Genomic DNA, 27061 nt, shown 5'->3' on the forward strand with positions numbered 1-27061 from the left:
AAAGAAAGAAAGAAAGAAAGAAAGAAAGAAAGAAAGAAAGAAAGAAAGAAAGAAAGAAAGAAAGAAAGAAAGAAAGAAAGAAAGAAAGAAAGAAAGAAAGAAAGAAAGAAAGAAAGAAAGAAAGAAAGAAAGAAAGAAAGAAAGAAAGAAAGAAAGAAAGAAAGAAAGAAAGAAAGAAAGAAAGAAAGAAAGAAAGAAAGAAAGAAAGAAAGAAAGAAAGAAAGAAAGAAAGAAAGAAAGAAAGAAAAAGAAAGAAAGAAAGAAAGAAAGAAAGAAAGAAAGAAAGAAAGAAAGAAAGAAAGAAAGAAAGAAAGAAAGAAAGAAAGAAAGAAAGAAAGAAAGAAAGAAAGAAAGAAAGAAAGAAAGAAAGAAAGAAAGAAAGAAAGAAAGAAAGAAAGAAAGAAAGAAAGAAAGAAAGAAAGAAAGAAAGAAAGAAAGAGAAAGAAAATTCAAACAACAAAAGATGCATAAAAACATAAAAACCCCAAATAACTTTTTTGATGTCTTGGAAGCAAGTAAGAAAGATGTGATCCTTCTCTACACTTGTCAGCCTCTATTAGCACATTAACTATGCATAAACCAGACAAGTAGCTGTCATTCATAACACAATTTTCCTTAGAATTAGCAAATTGAATTACAATACGGTTGTGGTTTAAGTACAGCTGGAAATTAAGCACCACGCAGTCGCTCTCCCACCCCCCCTTTCTACCCTCGCACTCCAGTGGAATGGGGACGAGAATCAAAGTCAAATTTATAGGTGGAGATAAGAACAGTTTAATAATCAATACCAAAGTAAAATACAGTAATAATGGTAAATTACAATAATTATAATAAAAAGATAAAAACAAGTGCTCTGCAATGCAATTGCTCCTCACTCACTGACCAATGCCAGACTCCCCTTCCTTAACCCTGACTGGTCCCCTTTCCAGGTAACTCCCCCCCAGTTTATAAACTGGGCATGATGTTCTGTGTTGTGGAATACCCCTTTGGGCAGTTCAGACCACCTGTCCTGGCTATGTTCCCTCCCAGTTTCTTTTACTTATCTCCTCACAGGCAGAGCATGAGACTAAAAAAACTGACAAAACCCCCACTGCACCCAGCCCTTCCACACACCACCCACTCCCCCAGGAGAAAAAAAACAAAAGAAAAATAATGAAGTCCTTGACTTAGGATAAACATGACTTAGCAAGAACCAAAACAGCATTGTGTTATCAACACTATTCTCATTCCAAATCCAAAACACAGCACTGTAACAGCTACTGAGACAAAATTAACTCTATGCCATCTGAAACCAGGACAGTTACCGATACTGAACTGGGTGTTCACAGTTTGCGATCTCTGCACATTTGATGTCATTGCTTCTGAGGGCAATACAGGTCCTGAGGGACAGCTGGTACAGTCTGTCCATGATTTCGGAGTAGAGGTAATTTATTTCATTACTGGAGTGTGTGCCTATGATACAATTCTTGAAGGAGATGTAGAAGGAAATTGCTTACAGTATCTGCTTTGTAAGGACATAAAAGCTCCTGCAGGAATTCAGCATTTCTCTTTTGTCACCTTGGATTGAGGTATGTGATAGAGAAAAAGTCTATAACTTCATAGGTCCAGAAAAAAAGGCACCACAGCCTCTTCTTATGATTGCAATAAGCTATTGTGGAGACTCATAACAGAGTTGCTAGGGTCATGCCAGGGTCTGACTCCAGCCATAATTAGCAGACAGCATATTAGTTCCTACAGACCATGTAGCATGTTTGAGACTATCATGAAAGTACATATACTGGGTTTAGTAGTGTAACTGGATTGCTTTTTGTACTCAGGAATAACATTGGCATCACACACTGTAACTATTTACTTATGTTATTAAATATTACAGTAAAATCCAAATGTATTTTAATGACTTCCTTTTTTCCTTGTCAAATAATTATTTTATAGAATTTTTTGTGCACTTCAGAGGGGTGAGGTAGACTACACTTTATAATACACATATTTCATAGCAAAACTTTTTAAATATTTTTGTATATCTTGCTAGATGTGAGACCAGTCTGGAAGGCCTTGGTGCATATAGAATAAAATTAAGAATACTTCAGATTAAGGCAAATTTTATGCTGGAGTGCTGTGGAGTTGCACGCATTAAAACATCATACATACATATTTATATAATAGCTCTTCAATTTTGCCTTTGGTATTAAATTAGTCCTGTCTTACTTGACAAATATTAATAACAGACATAAAGAAGAATGAAACTAGATTTTGATAAAAAAAACCCCATAGCTGATCACGTTATTCAGCTTCCAGTAAGGAATTTTATGGCAGTGCTGTTTGTAAAGATGGAATGGCATCTCAGCTGGTCCTGGCTCAGGGCTGCTGCCTGCTGCCCATTTGGCATTAAAGTGATAAAGTAGCAACAGCTGCTAAGGGGCATGGAGAAGTTAATTTGAAGAGATATGCGTGTCTGAAGCAACTGGTGCAACTGCTTGAACAATTAATATACACCTCCTACTCCATGGCCATAGGAAGGAACCAGAGGAGGAAGGAAAACAGGGGTAAACCATCCACCGTTATTGACTGGAAACAGAATAAAGGATGATGTTAAGTGTGACCACTGGGACTGCACAGAGTGGTGAAGTTAATATTTTTCTAAAGATGGAGCAGTACGAGGTGTCTGTATATTAAAAAATACCCCATGTTGTTTCATGAAGGAATATAAACTACATTGAAAGAGTGATTTCAGAATATGGTAAAGAAAGTGTGAAAAACATAAAGAAGCTTTTCCTGCTACACAAAAATCTAAATTTTTATAACAGGAAAAAAAATTGATTTTAAATCCCAGATTTGATACTAATTCCCTGTGTCTAACTTAACTCTTTTGTCTTATTTCTGATCACAAGAAGTAAACAAGCAAGCAAATGCTATATGGAGGTTTTATAAAGATAGCCAGTTCAGTGTTGGAGACAACTTTTAATGTGGTCTTTGAATGAAGAAGAAATTCTCTACCTAAGTTGGGACTTGCTACAACTGATATAGAGCCCCTCAAGATCCGAGTCCCTCAAGATTTAAATCATACTTTGCAATTTTCCTTTGGTTATTAATCAGGAGTTAGAGAGAGAGAGTTATGATGAAGCAATTGCATTGTAGATGTTGTATGCTTGGCTAATCTTTTGTTTTAAGGGAAAGGGAAGACAATCCCAAGATGAATGGACTGTCTGGATGAGAGCCACCGAGAGTGAAATCAGCAGAACTGAGCAGTAACTGGGGGAAAGGTAATTCCAGCAGTGGGAGATTGTGACCCCTGACTCACTGACCACCTACTCAAAACAGACCCCAGACTCAAATGGAGGGAAGACCTACACATGAGGACTAATTAGCATGAGATGTGAGGGATTCAACTAGCAAATAGGGATTTGAATACTAATTAATAAAGAAAAATGTGTAATCAGTTACAAATGAGTGCAGATGCCTTTGTTTGTTAAAATGTATAAATATATAATGTATAAATGTTTGTTAAAATGTATAAATAGTGTAAAGTTTGGATGATCAGGGAGCCAGCCTTTTGGGGGTTACACCGAGCTCCCTGCTTTCACAGAATCATGGAATATGCTGGGTTGGAAGGGACTTTGCATGAACTAGAAAAAAAAAATCAAAATACCTCGCCTTGGTGTGTGAGTTGGCACTGTGCACCGAGTAACGAGCCTGCTTTTGAGACAACACAGTGGTTGACATGGTCATTTCTGTTACTTTGGTGAAAGACTGTATTTTGAGGCTGAGAAAATCTTCCTAAGCTATCTATGATATGCTGCTGATGTGTTATTTTCTAAAGGGATAGCTGGGCTTTCAAACTGACTGTTTTGCCTGATGACTTGGAAAGCACTTTAGAGAAGATTCAATCAAATGGACTATGTGCTTGATTTAATGTATGCATATTTTATAAAGGTAATTTTAAGTGCTTCAAGGGACAGATGGAGGTAATATATCCAACACAAAATGCTTATACAGAATTTTGAGGATGCAAAGTAGACGAGAGTCAGAGAGTTGAAAAAATATTGTAGCTCAGTGAAAACTGGGGAAATTGAAACTGTTATAATAATTACTGAGCAGCAATGGTACAGATGGCTTAAAACCACAAACAAACATCTTCAAAAGAAAACTCTAAATCCATGTAAAGAACTGAAGAAGAGATGAGCTGTAGAGCATACCCATGGAAATCTCTGTATGCTTTCAGGTTCTGTGGGTGTCTTAGCCTGAATATGTGTCATGTATAAGTTTTCTGTGCACTTAATAACACTGTATGCAACTGTTTGCAATATTCATTTGGTGTTTATCTGCTGTAGAGAGAAAAATTATGCCCACAATACCATCAAAAGAGGAGGGTACTTACACGACCAAAACCTATGTGCTGCTAAGTCATTGCAAGATCAGGCTTGGAAACCTTTTTCTGATTTTATCTAATGATATAATTTGAACCAGGTTTACTAAATAACTTCAGTTTAAACACATACTTTTGCGTATCAACAGATAAGCATTTGAAGTCAATCTCAAAGTCAATAAATAGTTTCAACAAACACAGCTATTCTGTCTCTTTTGAACCTGTTAAGAGGTGCCATTTGGAAATACTTGTTTTCAAAAGTCCAAATTGCCATGCACCTGGACTCCTACTTGCCTAAGCTGTGTACTCTATAGAGATCTGCTCTCTACACTGGTTTTGCATTTAGCAAACACACTAATCTTAATTACTGTGTGCAAGGTTGTCTCTGACAGCATCCTTGTTACGGGAAAGCTGCCCCCAAGTGCAGAACAGGGTGGATGGATGTTGCTGGGACCAGAGGGAGCAGGCCCTTTTACGCAAAGACACCATCCCTCTACCCTGTTTCTTATACCTTCTTTTGTATAACACCATTCTGGGAGGACTAGAAGGCATTTTTATGTTTACAGCATCTCTTATGACGGAAGGAGGAGGAGAACAGGACTGAAAAAAACACCACACAGCCCTTTTCCGTGTGGTTTCCTATCAACATTAACATTTTCTAAATCCTGTCAGCCCTCACTATCTCATCTGATCATTCATTTATTTGTATTCTGTGTCTATCTCCTAAGATGCTTTATGTGAAGCATCTCTTACAAGTTCCTAGTCACCTGCTAATCCTGATGAGGACTACTGAATGCTTCAAAAGAAAGAAAAGAAATGCCAAGCCTTTGGAAAAATATTCTGAACTTAATGAATTGCTGCTCTTGCAACTACATTGTGTCCCCAGTCTCAGCTGTTGGAGTAGGAGTACAGACACCAAAAACTAGAAAAAGCAGACAAGGAGTGGCGTTTCCACTTTGCAGTTTTTGCATATGGAAGGTGAGACCATTAAGAAGAAACTGGAAACCATTTTCCTAACTCAGTCATACTCTACCTCTCCTTTAAACTACTCAGCACAGGAGAGCCAGGCTGCCTACTGAACTCTGACGTTGGGGGCTTCTAGTTGGAATGCTTTTTTGTCAGGACCAGGGCCATAACAATTAGAATGGGAGGCAAACTAGGCTTAAAATCATACTTTTACCAGTGTTAAATGTAAAATGTGAATGTTCCCTCAGAGGAGGTTAGTAACTCATCAGTTAGTGTAGCTGGAAACTAAGAAAAATAAATATTTTAGTAGATGTACTCTAACAAGTATTATAAACACAGAGACTAATATATATAGTGCCTGATACAGAGTAACACTCAGACTAGGGTTCTGCCATTGATTTTGGAAGCTCGGGGTTTTTTCAATCCTCATCCTTCTACAGAGGCATAAAACCCTGCTATGTTCAATGCCTGCCAGTGGCTATCACATTGTGGTTTTCAAGATAAAGGAATAGCAACAAAGATGGAAAAAGGTTGCTAAAGCTTTGCTGAGTAAATGCTAATTATAAATCAAGACAACATGAAAAATAAATTCATAAGCTCCTTTCTAATCTTAGACTGCTGTAACTGAGATCAGTGGCCTGCTTTGTACCAGCAAACTTAAATATGTGCTGCTTATCCAACCTACAAACCCAGTGTTCTGCTTCAGGGCTGATTTAAAGCTAACCTTAAAGCTGCTTAATGAAGCTTAATATCAGTCAAATGTTCCTGTGCTGTGAAAACACAATCTTTGGATCTTGGTTTAACTTTTATTGTTAAATACCTTTACAAAAATCATTGAACCAAACATATTAGGAGAAACTGACCTCTAAACTATAACCTGCTAGGATTGTACTCTTGACATGGAAAAAGTGAAAATTCAGGATACTTTGCTTTGCTTTGCATCTTACTTTGATTTAAACGTAACTATGTAAAAGAGATAGATACAGTTTTAACATATGGGATTGGATTAAAAGGCACGCAGATGTATCAAAAGAAATGTGATAGCTTGTTGAAGAATATCAAAGTATTTTGCTAGAAAGACACAGATGTGTGGGAACTGATGAAAACATGACACTAAGGATATGCTAATGTTGTCATTTACTTACAACCCTCCCATTCAAAGTGCCCCCAGCATGGTATATACTTAGATACAGTTCTTCTTTTAGTCACTTGAAAGTGGAGGAGAGTCTGTGTAATGGCCTCAATAAATGACTTCACAGAGAGTTTCCTGTTTCTCAAATATGCTTTTCTCACTGTACCTTATTTCATGATACCCAAAATTAATTTTGAAAGGATATCTTCTATATGTTCGTGCTCTCAAGAACTGCCTCATATATTGTCAGATGAATATGTAGATTCCTAGTTTGTGATCCTGGTAGAAGTAAGTAATTACACAGCTAACTTTTTGAGGCATATCTAATGTTTACACTGTGCAATTCAGGAGGACACAATTAATGTAATACATTTGGGTTTCTTCCATAGCTTACTATTTCCTAAGGCTGCCAGTGTTAGTCTAGTCCTCATGAGCAATTTTGTGACTTTGAAACTTCAGGCTATTCTGCATTACACCAACAGCTCCTGACTTATGAGGTGTTTTTTTGCAACAAAGCAGACATTTCATGGAATGAAAAAATGGCAGAAGTTTTTTTCTGTCAACCTAAGGATATTCTTTTGCAAGGAAGAATCCCATGTGTGTTTTTAGGAAGAATTAGCTTAAGTTTTTCATCACTGCAACAGCTGAAGGCACCTATAGATATACCAAATATACAGCTGTATTTTTGCCCTATGTATAAGGATGTTTAAAGTTTATCATTTGCTCTTTCTGGGCTAGGACACTCTAAGGAATTTTATACAAGTCATCATAATTCCTCAGTTCTACTGAAATGGATGTGTTTTAGATGTGTCACTATTTACATGATAACTAATACCAGAGGGATGTCTCAGAATCTTTTCAATTTAAATATTTCAGCCCATTGCTTACTGTATTTAAATTTTGTTATGCTTTACATGGAGTTGTAACCAAATTGGCTTGAAATGTTTCCTGATAAATCATTGTATAAAACATATTTTTTATGTAGAAATAGATGAAAATAAACATATTCATTTTTCTGAATGATAGGAGTTTATAATAGTATATCAGATCATTCGGTGTTTTTAACATGATTGTTTCTGGAGTTATTTGGGAGGCTGGGACTATATATCAAGTAATAAAGTTTCTGTAAACATTTAATAAATCAAGCTGCAAAATAACACAGCTTGGATTCTCACCCTGAGACTTAAAACCTCCTTGAGGTATACATTTAATGACATGTATGGATATTTCATTTTTTTGCGTTTGTATCTTTTAATTAAAGACCTTTTCTGAATTAGGTAGCTCCTTGTGAAAGCAACAAAAAAATCATTACATCTTGATAGATATTTGTCCAACTGGATGGTCCTAAGTTGCCAATATCCACTACAGTCTACGTCATCATGAAAACATCTTTCTATAGAAACAGCCTAAGGAAGTATAGGAGCAGTTTTAGTTGATGTAATGCAACATTATAAATCTATAAGTACTAAATCTGTAATTTTTATTCCTATTCCTTCAAATAATTTTTGAAGCTAACCAGACTAGCTGTGCTTTTTGAAACAACAGGTTAGACAACATTTGTTGGAAATTATTCACTAAATCAACTAATCTACCTGGGGGAAAAAAAACCACAAAAAACACAAACCAAAAAACAACACTATCATTTTTGGAGCACAAAGTGTTTGCCCAGCAGCTGTGTGCTCAAGAGCTTGTCTGTTTTTTTAAGTGAAGTGATTGGTCATTGGAGAGAGAACTGCTTTTCCTTACAAATCTTGCTTTGCTTATATCATCAGACCATTGTAACTGCATCATCCATGGTACAGGAGTATCTCATGATTCACTGACTAGTAAATCTGAAAGGCAGACCATTTTGTCTGGCATTTTGTCCAGTAGTGTGTGCCAGTTTGGCACATTTTCAAGGGTGAGGTTCAGTTTTCCCCCTTCAGATAGTAAGAGCTAAGGAAGGTTTGCATGAGCTGGCTGATGCTGCCCCTCAGCTGTATCTGCTGTGCGTGCAGGACAGGCTCCCAGCTCCACCCAAGTCCTGCTGAATTCCTGTGGCCTTGTTGGATGTTTATCCAAAGATGCTCCATGACTATACTCTGTGTCACTCAAAATCTGATTGTTTCTTGTCTTTCCTTCCTGAGCTATTGCTCCAAGGGACAGTAGAATGCCAGGATTAGCTATTTTAGGGAGCCAAGGCGATGGATAAGGTCAAGGAGTTTCAGCCTGTATATTCCTGGGGACTGGAGAAGCATCTCTACTAACTAGTTTCAATATTTTTTATAAATTAGAGTGTAATGTCAGAACTGTCACTTATATAGACCATTATTTCATTCATACCCTTTTGTGGTCCCTTTTCAGTTACTTTTTCTGTGATTATAAATACAGAACCCTGTAGCTTTTAGAGTGGCAGCTGGAGATTCATTCTGGCTCTGAGTAAAAGGTTGTGCACTTTCAATGCAGAAATATAGGGGCAGCATAATGCGTGTAACTCTGGTAGACGTTTCCACTCAGGCTTTATCCTATTCTATGAAAGCAACTGCACTGAACAAAAATATATACAAGTTAAATCCACATCAAAGACATACGTATTCTTAGTATAAAACCAGAAATTAATATTTTGTCTTCTTGTTTTTTTACTGAACTTCCAGCCACCTCCAGTTTGCTGAAATGCTTTACTGAATGTACAAGCATGACCATCATCCTTTACAAGCTATAATGCAGGGCTTTCTTGCCATTATTATTATAATTCAGGATGTATGCCCTGCCTGTGTTTGCATCATAAGCAAAGAGCACACACAAAATCAAATGCTCACATTCAGACACAGCAAGAAAGCAAATTATGCTGGAGGAGTTTATCTACAACTTCCCTGTTGTACAGAGTCCCCAGGATTGTTTCATTCTGCTGTTGGTTCTCAAAGACCTCTGTCATTTACTCTAGGCTGATTTGTTGGATTGCCCAGATTCTCTTATTTCTAATGGTGCATTTTGCAAGTGCATATTTGCAGTACTTTCTTCAAGATATGTTCTTCATTTTGAGATTTGGTTGCTTGGTTATTTTTTTGTTGTGGGTTTTTTTTTGTCCCCAATCACCCTTTCCAACCCCCACACATTCTCGTTTTATATACGCCTGCAAATTTCCCAGCAGAGGAATATAACTCCAGTAGAGCACATTATATGTTTAAGTGCTGTAAAGAAAACAAATCCCTTTCTGCACCCCATGATTCCTGTCATTACTAACACCAGAGCAACAGAGACCTACGAAGCTGACAACCCTCGGCGAGGCTCCCGAGAAAACACCCTTCGAAAAGGAGTCATTGCTGAGTACTGAGGCTGTTTCCTTTTTTTCTAGCAATGGCTCAAAATTCAAGTTCCAACCATCCCCAGGTGTGCCTGAGCCTTCAGGCGTGTGAGCCAAGCAGCCGGGAGAGCCAAGCGGACCTGCCGGGGCCGCGGCTGTCGCCCCTCGGCTCAAACCCCGGCTGCTGGTTGGGAGAGGCTCGTCTCGCTCGTGGGGAGGGGAAAGCCGCGGTGGTTGCGATATAGAGCCTTCACGCAAGGGAGCGAGAGTGGCCGACACGCCTGGGGAGCGCAAGAGGAACAGTGTCGTCAGCGATGCTTGAACCACGCGCTCCCCTAAAAGAAAATAACCCGCTTTTCAGCTCGGCCCCTCCAAACAGAGCACGTTCCTGCTCTGCCGGCACCGCGGGCTGCAGGATCGGGACAGCGACGCTCCAGGCGGCGCTGGGCACACCCTGACGGGCCGGCGCGGCGCTCCCGGGGCGGGGCGGGAGGCGGGGCCGCGGCGCCGCTGCCGAGCCCCGCAGCGGGGCCGGGGGAACTGAGCCGAGCCGAGCCTCCTCCCTGCCGGGGCTGCCACATCGGCACCACCGCTGCGAGAAGGCGCTTCCCGGAGCGGAGCGGGAGCTCAGCGCGCGGGGAGATGGAGCCCCAGTGCTGCTGGCGCCGCCACCGCCCGCCGGGACCCGCGCTCCGCCAGGGCCGCCGCTGCCACCGCCGGCACGGAGAGAGCGGCCCCGCTGCCGTCTAACGCCGCAGCCCCGGCGGCGCGGCCGAGGCGGGAGGTAGCGCGGAGGCCGCCGCGGCCGCTCCGCCCGCCGGGCGGCGGGGAAGCGCGGCCCCCTCCTCCCCGCCCTCCCCGCCGCCGCTTCCCCGCCCCCGCCCGGCCCTCGGCCGGGCTCGGCAGCCGGGCCATGGCGGGGCGATGAGGGAGCGAGCGGCCGCCCCTGCCCGCAGGCTGCGAGGGGAGGCGGGCAGCGCAGGGGCTGCGCGGCTCGGCAGCGCGGGGGGATGCGGGGCGCGGGCGCCGTGGCGCTGCAGCTGCTCTCTCGGGCCGTGAAGCAGGCGGCGGCGCAGGGCACCCGGCAGGACCTGGGCCGCTGGCTGTCCCGGGCCGCCGGCACCGCGGCGGGCGGTGGCAGCGGCGGGGACAGCGGCGGCTTCGTCCCGGCGGAGGAGGCGGGGGTCGGCGGGCTGCCGCTGGGGCCCTACGCGGGGCAGGACGGGCTCCCGCCGGCCGAGCTGCTGCTCTGCCAGCTGCCCGAGGCCGGCGGCGGGCACGGGCTGGCCGAGGGTCGGGGCTGGCGCTGCTCCTGCTGCCTCCTGGGCACCTGCTGGTGCAAGAGCTGCCTCGGCGTGTGCGTCCTGGCCGCGCTCTGCTTCGCCTATCTGGCTCTGGTGCGCCAGTACCTGCGGGACCTGCTGCTCTGGGCCGAGAGCCTGGACAGCCTGGCCGGCGTGCTGCTCTTCACCGTGGGCTTCATCGTCGTGTCCTTCCCCTGCGGCTGGGGCTACATCCTGCTCAACGTGGCCGCCGGCTACCTCTATGGCTTCGTGATGGGCATGGAGCTGATGGTGCTCGGCGTTCTCGTCGGCACCTTTGTCGCCCACGTGGCCTGCAAGCGGCTGCTGGCGCGCTGGGCACGGACCAGGATCCAGGGCAGCGGGACGCTCAGCGCCATCGTCCGCGTCGTGGAGGGCGGCAGTGGCCTCAAGGTGGTGGCTCTCGCGCGGCTGACGCCGATCCCCTTCGGGCTGCAGAATGCCGTCTTCGCGGTGAGTCCCGCGTGGGTCGTGGAGAAGCGCTGGCTGGAAGGATGTCTTTGGATCACAGTGCATAAGCGCTGTCACTGGTGGAGGTTGCCGGCTTTCCTGGCAGCAAACCATGGTTTCTCTTTTAACAACAGGAGAAGCAACTGCCTATGCCTGATCTTGCTAGTGGCTCCTCTTTGCGTGCAGAGGGACAGCAGCCAGTGGCATTGTGTTAGTTGCCCTCTTGCTTTATAGCAAAATCTGCAGAGAGCTCAACAGTTATAAAGTGCCTGTGTTTTTAAAGTGATATAAGTGGGAGGAAAAGTCTTGCCAGACCTTCCTAAACTACTTATTATAAGTAATCATGTTGGAAAGAAAAAAGTGGACAGATTAAAATTCTTGCTCAGCGTGGTTGGTGTTTGTAGTATGCATCTGGCAAATCCATACAGGGTGTTAAGTCCATGCACACAAGAGAGGTCCCAGGTTTTGGGCAGAGCAGTAATCTCAGACCTGAAAAGGGACTGTACAACATAGTGACACAGGAAGTTAGTTTTGAGTTTGGAAAAGGGTTAGTCTTGCTTTCCTTTCTACTTTTAGATGAAAATTAGTACATTCATTTGTTGTCTTTGATCATCTTAAAGGAAAAAGTAAAGAAGAACATGAAGGATATTCTTTTTGAGAACTGTCATGCTGATGATGACAGTTTCAGACCCTCATTGCTACCTACCCAGGTGCTTTGTGTGAAGTATCTGGTTTTGGCTATGTGTTATGCCTCAGTTGTATCTGCTAACTTGGTAAAATCAAACCAAAACAAAAGGGATTGTGAAATATTTTAAAAGTTTATCAGTGACTTAGACGTTCTTTAATGTGAGTGACCATCTAAACCCGTGTTTTGATCTGCCACTTTCTTAAAGCATACCTTTCTTCCTCTGCCTGCTGTCTCCAACCTGTACTCTTCTGAAGGCTTACTTTATTTTGACAGAATCATCTGGCTGAAATTAGCAGAGGACTTGATACCAAATTTGTTATTTAAGAAAAGATTAACCCATGCAATTTTTAGTGGTTAACACCCACATCAAATATTTTGCTGTGTATAAAACTGTGTGTACTGGGGCATTCATCTCCAGAGCTGTAATCTCTGTCTGTAAGAGCTGCAGCAACTTAAATTTTCTCTTTAAGCAGGTCCTTTAACCATTTCCTTGTTAAGAATGAGACACTGAACAGTTGAACCTCTGCTGTTTTATTTCTTAACCTATATTACTGCAGGACTGAGGAAGCTTATGTGTGTCCAGCTGGGAGCGAGTCTCCCTTGGAACCCAAGGACTCAGTGTAACAGATGAAGCTTCTGCTGCTGTACTGTGACTCTCCTAAAGTGGGGAGAGCTACTGTACTTCACTTGTTCGCAGCTTCAAGGTGTCAACTGAAGTAGTCAGCAGATGTTTTAGAGTAGTATTGGATCTGAAGAACAGACCTGAGAATTACTGAGTTAAAATTTCTTCCTTCCTGGCATAACTTCTGTTGGAAACAAGATTCAACAGAGTATTCAGGAGAGTTCAGTATTAAAATGATGCTGAAAATCAGTTGTTTGTATTCTCCATGTTCGGCAGGTTAAAAATTTTTCTTTCCAAGTGGAACGTTTCAGTGTTAAAAAAATAGATAAGAAATTACTTGAAACCAGATTCGCAGTATGCCAAGGAAGTTGGATGTTTCCTGCTAATATTAGTTAGGTTACATTTATTACTCCAGATTTATTACTTTGTAGCACAATCAAATAAAGAATGGTGTGTGCTCAATTTTTCACTGAGAACATTTAATATGAGCTGCTGAATCACTGAAAAATAAAATGTTATATGCAAATCTGAGAATTTGAGGCAGTTTTGTGTGATTCAAGTTTTCTGTGATTCAAGTTTAAGGTAGTATAGTTTTCTACATACACAGATCAAGGTGTTATTTCTTTGAAATCCCACTTATTTGAAAACTTAATGCTCTTTTTAAGTTTAAAATGCATTTCCCTGTGCTAGCAACTTCAGCTGTGAATTTGAAGAGTTATTTTTTAAAGAACAGTGAACTTAAGAACGTTTACACATCTGTAATTTTCCAGCAGTCTGTTCTGTGCATGTTTTGTAGATGAACATTTTTAAGTAAACTGGAGATACTGAGAATACTTAAATGAGAGGGAAGGAAGGAAGGAAGTGACACATGAGGTCTAGGGCAAGGCATAACCTTGATGTGAGTAGGGTCATCTGCTGGGCTGGGATTAAATGTTTCTACAAGCACTGGTTCAGTGGCATGTACCATCTGCTGAGGCTTTTCAGGAGGTTGAATTGCAGGAGGTGTGGAGAAGATGTAAGAGCTTCTTAGGATTTGACTAATGAGGGGATCATATAATTGAAACATCACAAGAAGAAAATTAACACAAATTCCTTAGAGTCTCACCAGCCAGACATGAAGATCCTGCTTCTTATAAGGTCATTCTGCTGCTCTTTGGGAAAGTGCTGATAGTAGAGTGGTGGGTAATGCGGGTTTTTTTCCTTTCTGGAAGACCTAGGAGCTTGTTAACTGAAAGCATTTTTGTACTTCCCTTTGAGTGGGTTTTATTTAATTGTCGTTCCTGTGATGCCAGGGTCTGGGCTGCTAGAATGGGCTGATAGCTCTTGCTGATGTGTTTGCCAATGCACAACCCTCTCCCCTTTCACAGCTCTGGGTGTTTTGAAGGCATATCTGTGAGGAGGTCTGGTATGCAGGTTATCATCTCCTTCCCACAAGTGGGTTCTTGGAGCGAGGTTTGTGCAGAATTATTATTTGTAGTGCCAGGTGTAGGTTAGATTGGAATTCATATTTGGTTTTTTCGCCGTCTTTGAGAGGGATATCACATGGAAGAAATGGCCTGACTAAAATATCTGAGTGTTCAAGTGTGCATATCTGCTTCTAGAAATGCACACAGTAAAGTCAGAGTTGAAGAAATGGTACCTGCTTCTCAAAAACATGCAGTCTGCTTACTCTGCTTGTCAGAAAGTTGATAACTGATTCGGTTTTTTAATTCACTTTTTTTTCCTTGTTGTTGTTTGCCTTCGGTTTTGGGTTGTTTGTTTTTTTTTTTAGGTCATCTGAGTTATCCTTTGCTCTCAGTCAGTATCTCTACCTGGTCCAAAACAGGTAGTAGTAAGTTGAGGGGAAAGAAGTCTGTTGCAATCCCCAAAGGCAACGAGCCCCCAACAAACTCCTCTCACAAGTGTTTATTCTTTGACAGTGCTGAACCAACAAATACACAAAAGTGCTATTGGGCAAAGCCTGTCCAAGGCTTAGTTGGAGAGTTTCTGGCTATTGTTACTAGAGCAACTAGGTACTTCTTAATTGTATTTAAACACATTTACATTTTACATGCAGTTCTGTTATGGCCCATCACACGGTTGCATCCATGCTTGCTTTGGGGCTTTACTGTTTTTGCTTAATTGAACTTTCACTAGAAACAGAGTCCTGGTAGCCTCAATTGGACAGCTTGTCTATGCAGATGCCAGTCTGACAGGTTCATAGAACAGGTAAAGTTTTTAAAAAGAAAAGTATAGAAAGCTGTAAGTTTTATTGTGCTCTCTGCTTTCTGTGCCTACTGGGGAAAGGGATAGGACGGTAGGTCTCAACTTTACAAACCAGGTGGTAAAATTTTCCCTCCTCTCCTTAGCTTTCATTTCAATGGGAAGCACAAGCTGCAGTCCAGTGTATCCAATGGCAGTCCCCCCTTCATTTGGAAACAATCTCTGTTCTGGTTCAGGAAGTCCGGTTGTTTCAGGACAGACCCAGATGTGCAGACATATTGCTCTGCAACCAATGCGTCCTTAATACTTATACAGAAATGAGAGAGGTGCCAGGAGTGTTAAAACAATCTTTGGTAAGTTGCCCAGCTCTATTAGATTTAACGATAGTGTTCTACTTAGCAAAGCTTGCTTCCACATTAGTATTTCAGAGACTTTTAATAGCAGCTCCTTCATTCCCTTGGCAATATGGGACGTTGGGGCTGTGCATTCTTATTACATGGCCCAGATTCTTATAATGTTTAAAAGAAAAGGTCTTTTGAAAGCAGTGGTCAAATGTGAAGTTCTGACATAATTATGTAATACTTTTTCATTATAAATCTAAATTAGTCTTGTGTAGAGAGGGAAATACATTATTTGTAGTGCTGGTATATATTTCGGTCTGTGGGAAATATAATCTGCAGTGTGAAGTTCGAAATTGGCCTATTGGATCTTGTCCCAGTGAATTAATCTTTATGCTTCATTGCATTCTGCTCCTCCATTGCCCTGCCTTCCTCCCAAAAACTTTCCACTGATGGTGCTTAAAGCTCTGAGAATTCAGCACTATGACTTTCACAGTAACCAAAGTTTATTTTAAGAATAGCATGATGAAATGAGTAACATTGCTATTCTCTGGTGTTCAACATTGTACAAAACTGTCAAGGTCAGTAATTTCCGTGTAGGCTCCCAGTGTTGGGCCTGTTCTTAATTAGATCTTGTTGTATTATCATGTGATCAACTGAATTGTCTGGAAAATTCGTTAGGCTGCTTGTTTTCAAAATCACCCTTTTCATACTCATTTTTAACCCAGTTTCCTCTTGTTTCCTTTTTTCATGAATAAATATCTTTTTGACCTCATGAGTCTTGCATTTAATATTTTCCTATAGCTGCTAATACTAATTTAGCTGCTACCATGTACATGGTACCCATATGAAGTCATATGCCCACTTATTGACTGAGAACAAAAATTTCACAGCAAAAAGAGAAAAATACCAAAGTGTATTAGTAGGTTTTTTTTCAGAAAAATGAACAAAAGCTGTAGGCATGTGTACTATTTTGTTCACTAACTGAAGTGTGATGCAAAATATCTTTGGTAGAGAATCTTAATGATACCTGTGTGTATCAGTATAGATAGATATTGCTCACAGGGATCATTGGTAGATATGTGTCTTACTGAGCTGTATAACCTCCCTTGCAGAGACAAATTGAATCTGCCATTCTGTTTACCTAGATCCTATTTAATACAGTGACATTTTGAACAATTACGTCTTGTATTATTTGCCATACATGTAACATGCAGAACAAATAGATTTTTGCTTTAGACCTTCGTGTTTGATACAGTAATTTCTTTCAACAAGTAAATTTTCATAAATTCAAGGGCCCCATTCACTGTGTAGAAATAAATATCTTCAATGAACAGTGTAATTGCATCCTTAGTTTTTGCACAGAGATGTTGTGTAGTGCAAGGTGAAATGAAATAAAACCTATTAACTTTTAAAAGGCCAGATGAAAACTGGACACGTGCTGTTTTTTTGTACTATCTTCCTGCTGAGCGTGAATCTTAAGTTTCAGTGAAGGAATGTAAGAAATTCTTTTATGAGTTTGCAGGGATGATTGTGGGAGCAGCAAGTCTGGTTGTTTGTACACATAGATTGTGTTAGAGCTACGTTTGATTTCTTACTCTGTCTTTTTACTCAGATTACAGATTTGTCACTACCCAACTACCTGATGGCTTCTTCACTTGGGCTGCTTCCTACTCAGCTCCTGAACTCATACTTGGGCACTACCTTGCGCACCATGGAGGATGTGATTGCAGAACAAAGTGTTAGTGGCTATTTTATATTCGGTTTCCAGGTAAGTTAAAATAATTGCTTTCACAGACCTTGGTAATGGTAGTGTCAGTCTCTGTAACTTCTCTTGACTGCTAGATACCCTGAAAAATGGCTTTCCAGTGTACTCTTTTCTTTTTCTTCTGTTTTTGTTTTATGCTGTTAGAAATGTTTTGTTCTCTAATACCTCACTGTGACACAAAGCAGAACTTACTGTTTTCTTTTTCTGACACAGTTTTGGTAAGGTTTCTTCTCTTGTCCTCTGTGGTAGTCTCCTGCTGAATTTTAGGTTTGTCAAACCACCCCTGCACAAAAGCCCATGTGCCACCATCTGTGAAGTAACATGCTCAGGATGTGTAAACCCAGCATCTGTGCAGTGTTCACTGTTAGCACTCTGCATCCGCATTTTGCCTGGGTATTCAGAATTAAAAGTGCTGTAAAAGTATCATTTTTCTAATGCCTAAATCAGAACACCCTAATTTAACAAGTGAGTAAATTAATGAGAAGTACATAGTACCTTTACATGACCTTAGATGATGAAATAATTTGTCAGTGAATCTTGGGTGTAAGCCTCAAGTCTGAGACTGTTACGAGAATAGAGGTTATGGGTATTTCATAACTAGATTATATATTAGAACTTCCTCTGGCAGTGGCAGTACCTCAAGCTGTGTTTGACTAGCAGTTACCATGGTTTGCAGACTTTCAGTAGGTACTGCAGTAATTTATATTCCTCAGTTTTTACTTTCATAAAGCTGATATTTAACAATGCTAATAGAAAACTAAGTCTAGGACCATTTTAAGCATATCTTCCCTTCTTCCCCTGATATTTGTGTGCCCTTAAATAGAACATATAATTTACAGGCTTCATAGAACAGGGCTATGAGTATTAAAAATGCCTTTTTAAATGTGGGGTTAATAGCCTTGATACATCAAAGAGAAAACAAATGATTATTTGATCAGCTGTCATTGTAGTAATGAAATGTTATTTCCAGGGTAGTAGTTTTTAGTGGTTTTTTTTCTTTTTTTTCATTAACTTTTTTTTTTTTAAGTGACATTGACTCTCCTTTCCAGGTTGTAACATAGCTGTTGCTCTGGTAAGTGCTAGCTGGATAGCTTGAATGTTTGAATAGGAATACTGACCTCCTTGAGAGCACTCCTTGGGACCTGACTGAATAAATGAAGGGGAGGCCTTTGGTGGAGGAATTATTTGCATTCTCCCACTATCTCTCAGGCATCTACCTGGTGCTTTGCCTGGCTGAGCTTTGTTTGAACTTTGATCTAGTTAACAGCCTGGAATATCCTTCACATTTCATGATTGTATGTGTATATACTTTGTTTTTAATTATTCATCTAAAGAACTAGGTTACTGGTAGTAGTATTTCTAAAACCAATCAAATTTAAATATTGTGTAAGCTTTTAGAATAGGATTTTTCCTATGTATTCAGAACTTGGTTTCCATAGTCTTATTTTGACTCTTCTGTTGGTCGTCTTTTGAAATAGATAACTTGAATTGGTGAAGAACATCTTTCACCATAAGGATAGTAAAGCCATGGAGCAAATTGCCCAGAGAGGTGGTGAAATTTCTGTCTTGGAAGTTTGCAAGACCTGACTGGACAGAAGTCCTGAGCAACCTGTTCTGATCTTGCTGTATAATATTAAGTAGGATTGCAGCAAAAAAACTAGACTAGTGTTTTATTGAAACCAAAAATCTGTCTCTGGTGAGTGCAGTGCATACCAGTGTCATTGAATGCTTAACTTGTAAGCAAAAATTGGTCAGGTTTATTTCTGATGATTTGGTGGTAAAATTTTCATAATTCTTAGCAATATAGTATAGAGCAAAACTCAGAATGAAACCCCTAGTTATAGACAATATTTCTTCCTTCAACAAATAAAAAAATCCTGCATCGTTGACATCGTGTCCCCTCCCTGAGCCATCCTCCAGAAATAAAGTTCTTCCCACACAGACTGCTGTAAGTCACTCAGAAACTCTGATTCTGTCCTATTCAGTCCTGATATCTGAGGAGCATAGTGGCACTGCTGCTCTGTGCTGTCTTCCACACCAGAGGGCAAAAGACAAGAAGTTTTATTGCCTTTGTTCTGTGTCATCCCCTGGCTCTGCTCTGTTGTTTTGCAAGTTGCAGGTGCCCAGTCCAGTTGGAATCTATTATTCCCTTGGTATATGGAATACAGTCTCTCTGACTTACAGAAGTACACCATGTCGTTTCTTTGTGGAAACATTTTTTGCAAGAGGGAAATTGAAGGAATTGCTTTATAGTAAGTAGATGGATGTCAACAGAAAGAAAGAAAGAAACCATCTTTTCAATTCGTGTAAATATTTAAGTTCTATGTAATGTCTGTGTTCTGGTATGTAGGTTAGTTACACTGTTAGCGTGTGTAGGTTTAGAGCTGCTCACTGGTTAAGTTCATCTCCCTTCTAATGTCTTGCCTGTGAAGCATTGAGTCAACAAATGCTTTCATGAATCTTTGCATCGACAACTTATATTTGGTCAGATCAGTTGCTTTGTATTCATGCCTGCAGCCTATATAGTCTACAACACTCTTGTTTTATTTGCAGATTGTCATAAGCATAGGACTCATGTTTTATGTCGTTCACCGAGCTAAAGTGGAACTCAATGCAGCTTTTGTAGCATGTGAAATGGAAATGAAGACATCGCTTGTTAAAGACAGTCAACCAAGCATCACTGGTTCAACCACATACTGCAACAAAAGGACAGTAGCATTCTCTGGAGGAGGTGTCAATATTGTGTGATTTCAAGTGTTAATAATTAAGTAAGGTTTTGTGAACTTGAGCTGTCACCTAGAAATATCTATGGATGGTTGAAATAGATTTTAAAAACAATTGCAAGTGATTACAGGTTGTACTGTGGCACAAATCAACTGAACGGCTTTTTGATTGCACAGGGATGACTTCTAGCAAGAAAAGGAAGATGGTGAAGTAACTTAAGATGTAAATGCAAATTTGGCTGCACCTTTGGTCATTTATTATGCCTGTCATGGCCTGTAGTCTGCACTTTAGTTTTTTTTCTCTTTGCTCTTATAAACTGAGAAATGCTTCTATAAACTGAGAAAAGTAGCACAGAGGTAAATATTTTTCTGCTTAGCATTATTTATAAGGCTGAATATATCCAGTAGAATTTTATTACTGATAAAGATGAATGAGAAAGTATGCAATTCAATGTATGTTATTCTTGAATGTGCTTTTTGCTTTGGAATTGCTTCCAGAACTCGGAGTGTAATATTTAGCTAATGATGGGACCATTTGGCTTTTCTTCATTTTTGATTTAAAAAAATAGAACCCTATATAAAGTTTTGGTTGAATGTATTTTTCTAAGTCATTACAAATGTTGCAGAGCCATGCATATGTGTTCACACAAGCTTAATCCTACATTGTGGGACTAAAGTGCTCTTAAATTACATTTTAAGTTACACTGTGTAATATGCAAAGTACAAGGGAACACACAGAAGTTAGATTGCAGTGACTGTTTGAAGGAGACTTCATTGGTTTTGCCACCTTGGTGATTGTAACAAAGGGCTGTTCCATGTTAGTCCTATTTACAGTATTTTTCATTGCTAAAAGAATGGAGTTTTTCAACTGTAGAAAGGCTTCCAGAACAGGGAGCTAAATCCCTCCTGTAAACAGAGTCATGGGATACTGGCAGTACTAATTTTACAAGAAGGTGGCCTTTATTTTGTAAGTGATTCCCCCCTCCCTTTAAAAAGCTTTAAAAATACACTTTGGTTGACACGTTTTTTGTACAGGTTTTACATTTTTTAAAAGATGCAGTCTATTACAAATTTCATCAGATTGAAGAAATGAAAACTAGAGATTCTCCTTGGAAAAATAAATAATCCAGTAATGGAGGAGGACAGCAATGTCTCTGAGACTCAGGAATTCTGACTCCATTTTTGCAAGACAACACTGTATTGGATACTGCTCCTTTTACATGTGCTGTGGACTGTTTTTCACCACGTTTGAATAGACTGGATAACCTGATAGTAACGTGTGTGTGTGTGTAAAAGGAAAACAACAATAATGCCTGAACATGATGTTCTGTATATGTGATTTCATGTAGATACACAGACCAATATTCAATTGCTCAAACACACACAAGTCATCTGATACAAAAATAATGTAAAGTATTACTTATTTTGTAGTTATTTTGGATGAATTTTTAAGGATGCCTTCAGGCTTCAAGATTTTGTGTTATTTTCTAACAGTATGACCGTGCCTCCTTTTTGTAAGGTTGTTTGTAAGGTCCAAACATTTTTTTCTTAAGAATAGCAGGTCTTCAAGGTTATTGGGAAGCAGAGATCTGCTAGTGCCTAACAGCCTTACTGAGAGGACGTGTGGTATTTGTGTAACTGGACATCTACACATCCTTCGTAGTGGAAGTTCCATTTTGTTCTTTAAATTTGTATCCTTTGCAGACTAGTGTTCCTAGGTCTTGTCACCTAAGGAACTGAACTAGTTAAATGAAAACAACAAAGTTCAGATTGTCTCCTTTCTTTTGTTTTGGGGTCTTTTTGGTTGGTTGGTTGGTTGTTTTTTGGGTTTTTTGTTTGGTTGGTTTTTGAAAAGGCAATCTGTGTATACCTGGAAGTGTTCATTTACACATCTCTGCCTCTGACAGCTCCTGTGTGAAAACAAGAGAGCCAGATAACTTTTTGATGGCGTTATTTGTCATCATAGTATAATTGAGTCCTTTCTTAACTAAAGGGTTTTTTTTGTTTAGTTTGGTTTTGTTTGGTTTTATTTGGTTTTGTTTCTTGAAAAGAACAGTCCCTCACTAATGAACTGATCTGAACTTTGCTCCATCTTGCCAAATGAACACTGGTGTTTTGAAGAGGGTATCTCTTTCTTTGCATTTTTTAACTAACTTAAGGTTGCATTTATTATTCGAGACGTTTCCCAAATACGTATTTTGAAGTGCTTTGATTTCCATGACATTTTGTAACCAGAGTAACTTCACTATGTGAACACTTTTGTAGTATGGAATTAGTTCTTAAGACTTTTGCATTTTGCTTGATACTTGTAATATTTGTGTAAAAGTTAATGGGAAATGTGCATTAAAAGGAACTTTTCTGTACCATGCCAATCATAGTTTTATACAATAAATTCACTCAAATTTCTTTAAAGGAATATGTATTAAATTTTTAAGTTGCTATGACATAGCTGGAAAGAAGGTGCAGTAGAGTCTCATCTTTACCTATGCATACAAGGATAGTTGCCTACATTGAAGGAGGAACATGTCAGATTTTAAGGATGAATTCTGTGGATGGGGGCGTTACTGATGAGGGAAAGACACTTGAGTTTAGGTTTTTTGTTAATTAAATACATGCTTAATTCTATTAAATACTTTGAAGGTTAGGTATTTGCAGCTGCCTTTTGGATAAAAGAATAAGTATACATGGGCTTATGAGATGCTACTGAACTGAAAGAGGATTGATATTTCTCAGTATAACAGTAGTAAAGGTGATTATTACCATTTTAAGATACTCTCCCTACCTGGTACAATTAAAACCCACAAGGGTATGAATCTAGTTTAAACAATATGTGACAAGTAATTTTCATGGTTTTTTTTTTATTTCTGCATTTTGCATATGAAACATGCCTAAACAGCAGGTCATATGGAAGAAGGAATCTCAGCTGCAAGGCACCAGTTTTCCTTCCTCCTTGTGGTAAGTGCAACTGTGTCATAAATTTGTCAAAATTTAACTTAAGCTAATCACTTGTGAGGAAAACCTTTTTTTGTCCAAGACCTTTATTTGCTAATTTCATACTGATTTTTGCAAAGCAACTGCAGCAATCATTGCTGAGGTCAAGTTTGAAGAATGGAAGAGCTGCTCTTGCATGGTGTATGGCTTGTGTAACATTTTGGATCCTTTGCATTCATTTTCAGTTTTCCACTTGAGGCCAAAATGATTTGGCTTTTGACTGACCAAGATTACTGGAGACATCTGTTGCCCTGTAAATAATCTAAGATATTATGTGTAAAATGAAATATAAAAGTGTTCCCTTTTACATTGTAGTAATTTTTAATGACAGAAGCAAAGAGCTCAAGTAGCTCTTTGGCAGGCTTCCTCACTATAATTCCAAGTTGGTACTAGTTCTGTCTACATATGGTGATGGTATTTGAGTATGAGGGAATAGGAATCAATTGCAGAGGGGGAGCTGATGCAAATTTTGGCTCTGCTCGGTAAAGAAGCTTGCTTCTGTTCTCTCCAGTCCTGCAGAATTAGTGATGGACCTGACAGCACAGGGATGATGTGTCTAACAAATTCTCTTTCATGGACATTAGCATTTGTCTCACACTACCCTGCTGTATTGATTTTTAATTTATATTAATTTATTAGTGATAAGTAGCAAGAAACTGAGTAATGGTTTCAATCCTGTCCCTTTCCTCCTACTATAGATCATCTTGGCATGATGCTAAACTTAAAATTACATTTTAATGAAGTCCTGTGTTCATTAGTGTAACTTAAGTCCTTGCTACCAAGTGACTAATGTGTACTTGGTTGGCTCTGGATTGTTGATTCATTTGGAAAGTGTGCTGGGCCAGACTTGCTGTTGTGACAGTGCACAGTCCTCTAACTTTCCTTCTGATTATTTAGAACTTCAGATGCATTGCAAAAGAAATGAGTAATATAGGCTCTTACTGTATGGTGAGCGTTGCTTTGCTTTAGAACACAGGTCATTAGCAAGATAGCAGAAGAGTTTGTTCTGCCCTGATCTTGAGACTTGAATATTGGTTGTCTGTCATCCTTTTTAGGAGACAGTATTTCCAAGAGGTAGCTCAGATAAGCTTATGTGAGTCAAGGTAATTAAGCACTGGGTTTGGTAAAGAGCTTATAAAACTTGTATTGTCTGATTGGTGTGACAAGTTTATGTTAATCATACAATCTACAGCCAACACAGCTTGGCATTGGTGACTGCAGTGCGTTGCTTCCCATCCCTCCTCTACAGGATGGAGAATCGAGAGAGCTACAAGTCATTCAGGCTGAAGGGGAAGAAATAGTTGTGTGAACACAGCATGTGAGCACAGTTGGAGGAGGTTAAACTAACCATAACGTTACCAGAACTGTGAATACATCTAAGTGCCTTGGTTTTGTAGTTGCCAAATCCTTTGACAGCTTCTGCTTATTTCCAGGGCGGGGCAGCTGAGTGGCCTCACCTGCAAGCAGTTTAGCATTTTGTCCTCCAGGGAATTCTAGCATGTTTTAACTTTTAGACCTCTTGACTTCTGAAATAGTCTTCTGAAAAATTTTGCTGATGTTTCTCTAATTTGAATGGTTTAGTTTGTCCCAGTAACAGGGCAAGATCACCTGGGGTTCAAATATGTGTACCAAGTGGTGTCCATGCATGTGCATGATCTCTGTTTGCTGAATATGGGGTGTTTTCCTCTGTTTTCAGTGAGCTATAGCTGTTTGCCTTAAAGGTTGTGGATGAGTGGGTGGGAGGAAGGAAGGAAAGGCCTGTGGTGAAGGACTATTCTAACAGCAAATTTTCATTCCGTGCTTCAGAAACCTGATTACTTAGGATCACAAATATTCTCCATTTAATGTGAGAAATAGTAGGTGGTAATAGAATAGACTAATGAATTCTCTGATTGTGATTTTTGTGAGGGAGTGACAATTTGCTTTAATACATGATGAAGCACACAGAGGATAGAGGGGTGGTTTTTTACTTGGATTTTGGAAGGTGAAAAGGAGTGGGAGTGGTACTACTGAAAGAAAATAACACTGAAATGGCAACAATATGAAACAACTCTTGATTCTTTAAAACCTTGACTTTTTATGACTGTCTCAGATGTCTTTTACAGATATGAGGAATAGTGTCTCGAAAGCAGCTGGAGTAAATGCCCTAAGAAAGAGCATCTCATCTTCTGGAGAGCTGCTGGATGCACACCTCTGCCTCCAGTGCTTTTATAACTTGGGCTAGCGAAGTCCAGACCAACAGCAGTGGCTAGCTTTCATCAGAAGAGGAAGATTTGTTGCTGCCCTTTTGATGCCTTATGCAGCAGCAGCAGCAGCATAATGGGATATGGTCTGCTTGCCTGAAAGGCTTCCTTTTTGCCTTGCTTTGCTTTGCCTGACACAGGTGGTGGCTGCGAGAGGAAGAGCTCTGCACTTGCTCTTTGCTTTTCCACCAGCTGGGGAGACAGAGGTTGCTGACCTGAAACCAGAGATTGCTCTGTGTCCTCCATGTTCAAATCAGTATCTGAGTGGCTCCTTTTCCCTGTGCTCTAAAAAAAAAATCACAAAACCAATAAACCAACAACCCCAAACACCACCATCCCAAAAAGCTTCAGAACTGGTAAAGTTCATACCAATAAATGAATATCCTATATATTCTCCTGTGGATGTAAACAAGATGATGTCTTGTGTGTTCAGACAGCTGTAGTATCTCTTCCAAGCTCAGTGACTCCTATGGGAAATGAGGTTCTCCAGTCAGAGCTTGCAAGGGGTCCATTACTATGGTAGCCTTGCAGAGATTTCCTTGCAGCTTACATTCACTGGAAATCACTGCACTAAACATTCTCACATTGCACTAAATTTTAGCATTTTACAGCTGTGGAAACCATACCCATATGCATGTGTGCTACTCCAAGGTCACATGAATTAGTACTTTACAAGCATTTTGTGTTTCCTCTGTTGTGTTTTGTGGGAAGGCTGCACTAGTTATAACATAATGTGTGTCTTTCCAGGTTTTCTTAGCCTGAGCACAGTTGGGTTTTGTGCAGTGATTTGAAATGGACTTTTCTGGCTGTAGCATGCCTCTTTCCACCTGCCCCCACAGCAGCCACAGTAGTACATCAGATACTGTATGTTTATCATTTGGTTTGCAGGCAAACAGAGGACTCTGCTATATATACATGCTGGTCACTCATTGAGCAGGTTTTTTTCTGTGGCCCATTCCTTTCAGCTGAGGAATCTGTTGTTTTTTTTCCAGCTACATAGATCACTCTCTTCTTGCGGTGGATGCTTCTTTAAATTAAATTGGTATGATAGTGTTCTTTCAAACAAGCCTTGAAGTGGGAAGGAGGAGAGTCTGGAGGAAGAACTCTGGACTCCTCAGAGCCCCTGGCATTTGCATGGGGTGAAAGTCTTGTAATGAGTTGAAAAAATGTTCCATAGACAAGCAGTTTGAGAATTGAAAATTTAGAGGAGGGGGGGAAAAGTTGCAATTAGTGCAAGAGTATTAGTATACTTAGCAGGAGGTAAAAACCCTGGCAGCTATAATTAGACACCGTATTCTCCCCTTTCAGTGAGTCATTCCACAAAGACAGGATTAAATGTACTTTTTCAAAAAAATTCTTTTCACTTGTTAAAACCCAAATAGAAAAGGGAAGGGGAGACATAGAAGAATGCGTTAACAATGCAAAAAAATGCAGACTCATAACGATTACTGAATATTAACCTTGAGGCAAGGCTGAAATTTGCTTTTCTAAGTGACAGGTATGTGGGTACAAATCTACTTCATTATATCTGCTCTGATAAACAGTAAGCATGAAGGAAAAGTAGGCATGTAGTAAAGCATGGTTAGATTTGTATCACATAGATTATATTCTCTAGGGGAAAAGTCCCTGTGGATTCTGGTTTTGGGGTTATTTGTAATGTAAAAGTACCTGGTGTTCTCTTCCTGCTCTCCATGCTGACTGGATGAGCCACTTCAGTGTCTCAGAATTGGCCAAATGTATAGCTGTGATAACATGGCATGGGCCTGAGAAAATAATCCCTCCATTTAATCAGCAGCTCTAAACAGCTTGGAACTTGAAGAGAGGAAAGCTGGAAGATTCACCTGTACTTTCTGACAATGGATATCATTATCCTTAATGACATTTACAGTGTTTCAGGTACCTTTGATGGAAACCCTGTACAGATGTAATGTGATTACATTTCCCTAAGAGTTTTCTCTTAAGAAGACATT

The 27061-nt window shown here is 40.2% G+C and overlaps 1 protein-coding gene across 1 annotated transcript; it reads left to right on the forward strand.

Moving 5' to 3' along the window:
• The first annotated feature begins 10738 nt into the window (after positions 1-10738).
• TMEM64 (transmembrane protein 64) lies at positions 10739-22263 on the forward strand. The gene is made up of 3 exons (XM_071554202.1): positions 10739-11519; positions 16982-17137; positions 19688-22263. The coding sequence occupies exons 1-3, from the start codon at positions 10755-10757 to the stop codon at positions 19880-19882; spliced, it is 1116 nt and encodes a 371-aa protein (XP_071410303.1). The 5' UTR covers positions 10739-10754; the 3' UTR covers positions 19883-22263.
• Positions 22264-27061: the final 4798 nt, after the last annotated feature.

Source organism: Pithys albifrons, chromosome 4, assembly GCF_047495875.1.
Source record: "Pithys albifrons albifrons isolate INPA30051 chromosome 4, PitAlb_v1, whole genome shotgun sequence".
NCBI lineage: Eukaryota > Metazoa > Chordata > Aves > Passeriformes > Thamnophilidae > Pithys > Pithys albifrons.

Bases quoted from the DNA above. Each gene is read 5' to 3' on its own strand.
- TMEM64 (XM_071554202.1), top strand. From the start codon at position 10,755: ATGCGGGGCGCGGGCGCCGTGGCGCTGCAGCTGCTCTCTCGGGCCGTG. The intron at 11,520-16,981 runs GTGAGTCCCGCG...CTTTTTACTCAG, and splicing joins TGCAGAATGCCGTCTTCGCG to ATTACAGATTTGTCACTACC. The intron at 17,138-19,687 runs GTAAGTTAAAAT...TTTTATTTGCAG, and splicing joins ATTTTATATTCGGTTTCCAG to ATTGTCATAAGCATAGGACT.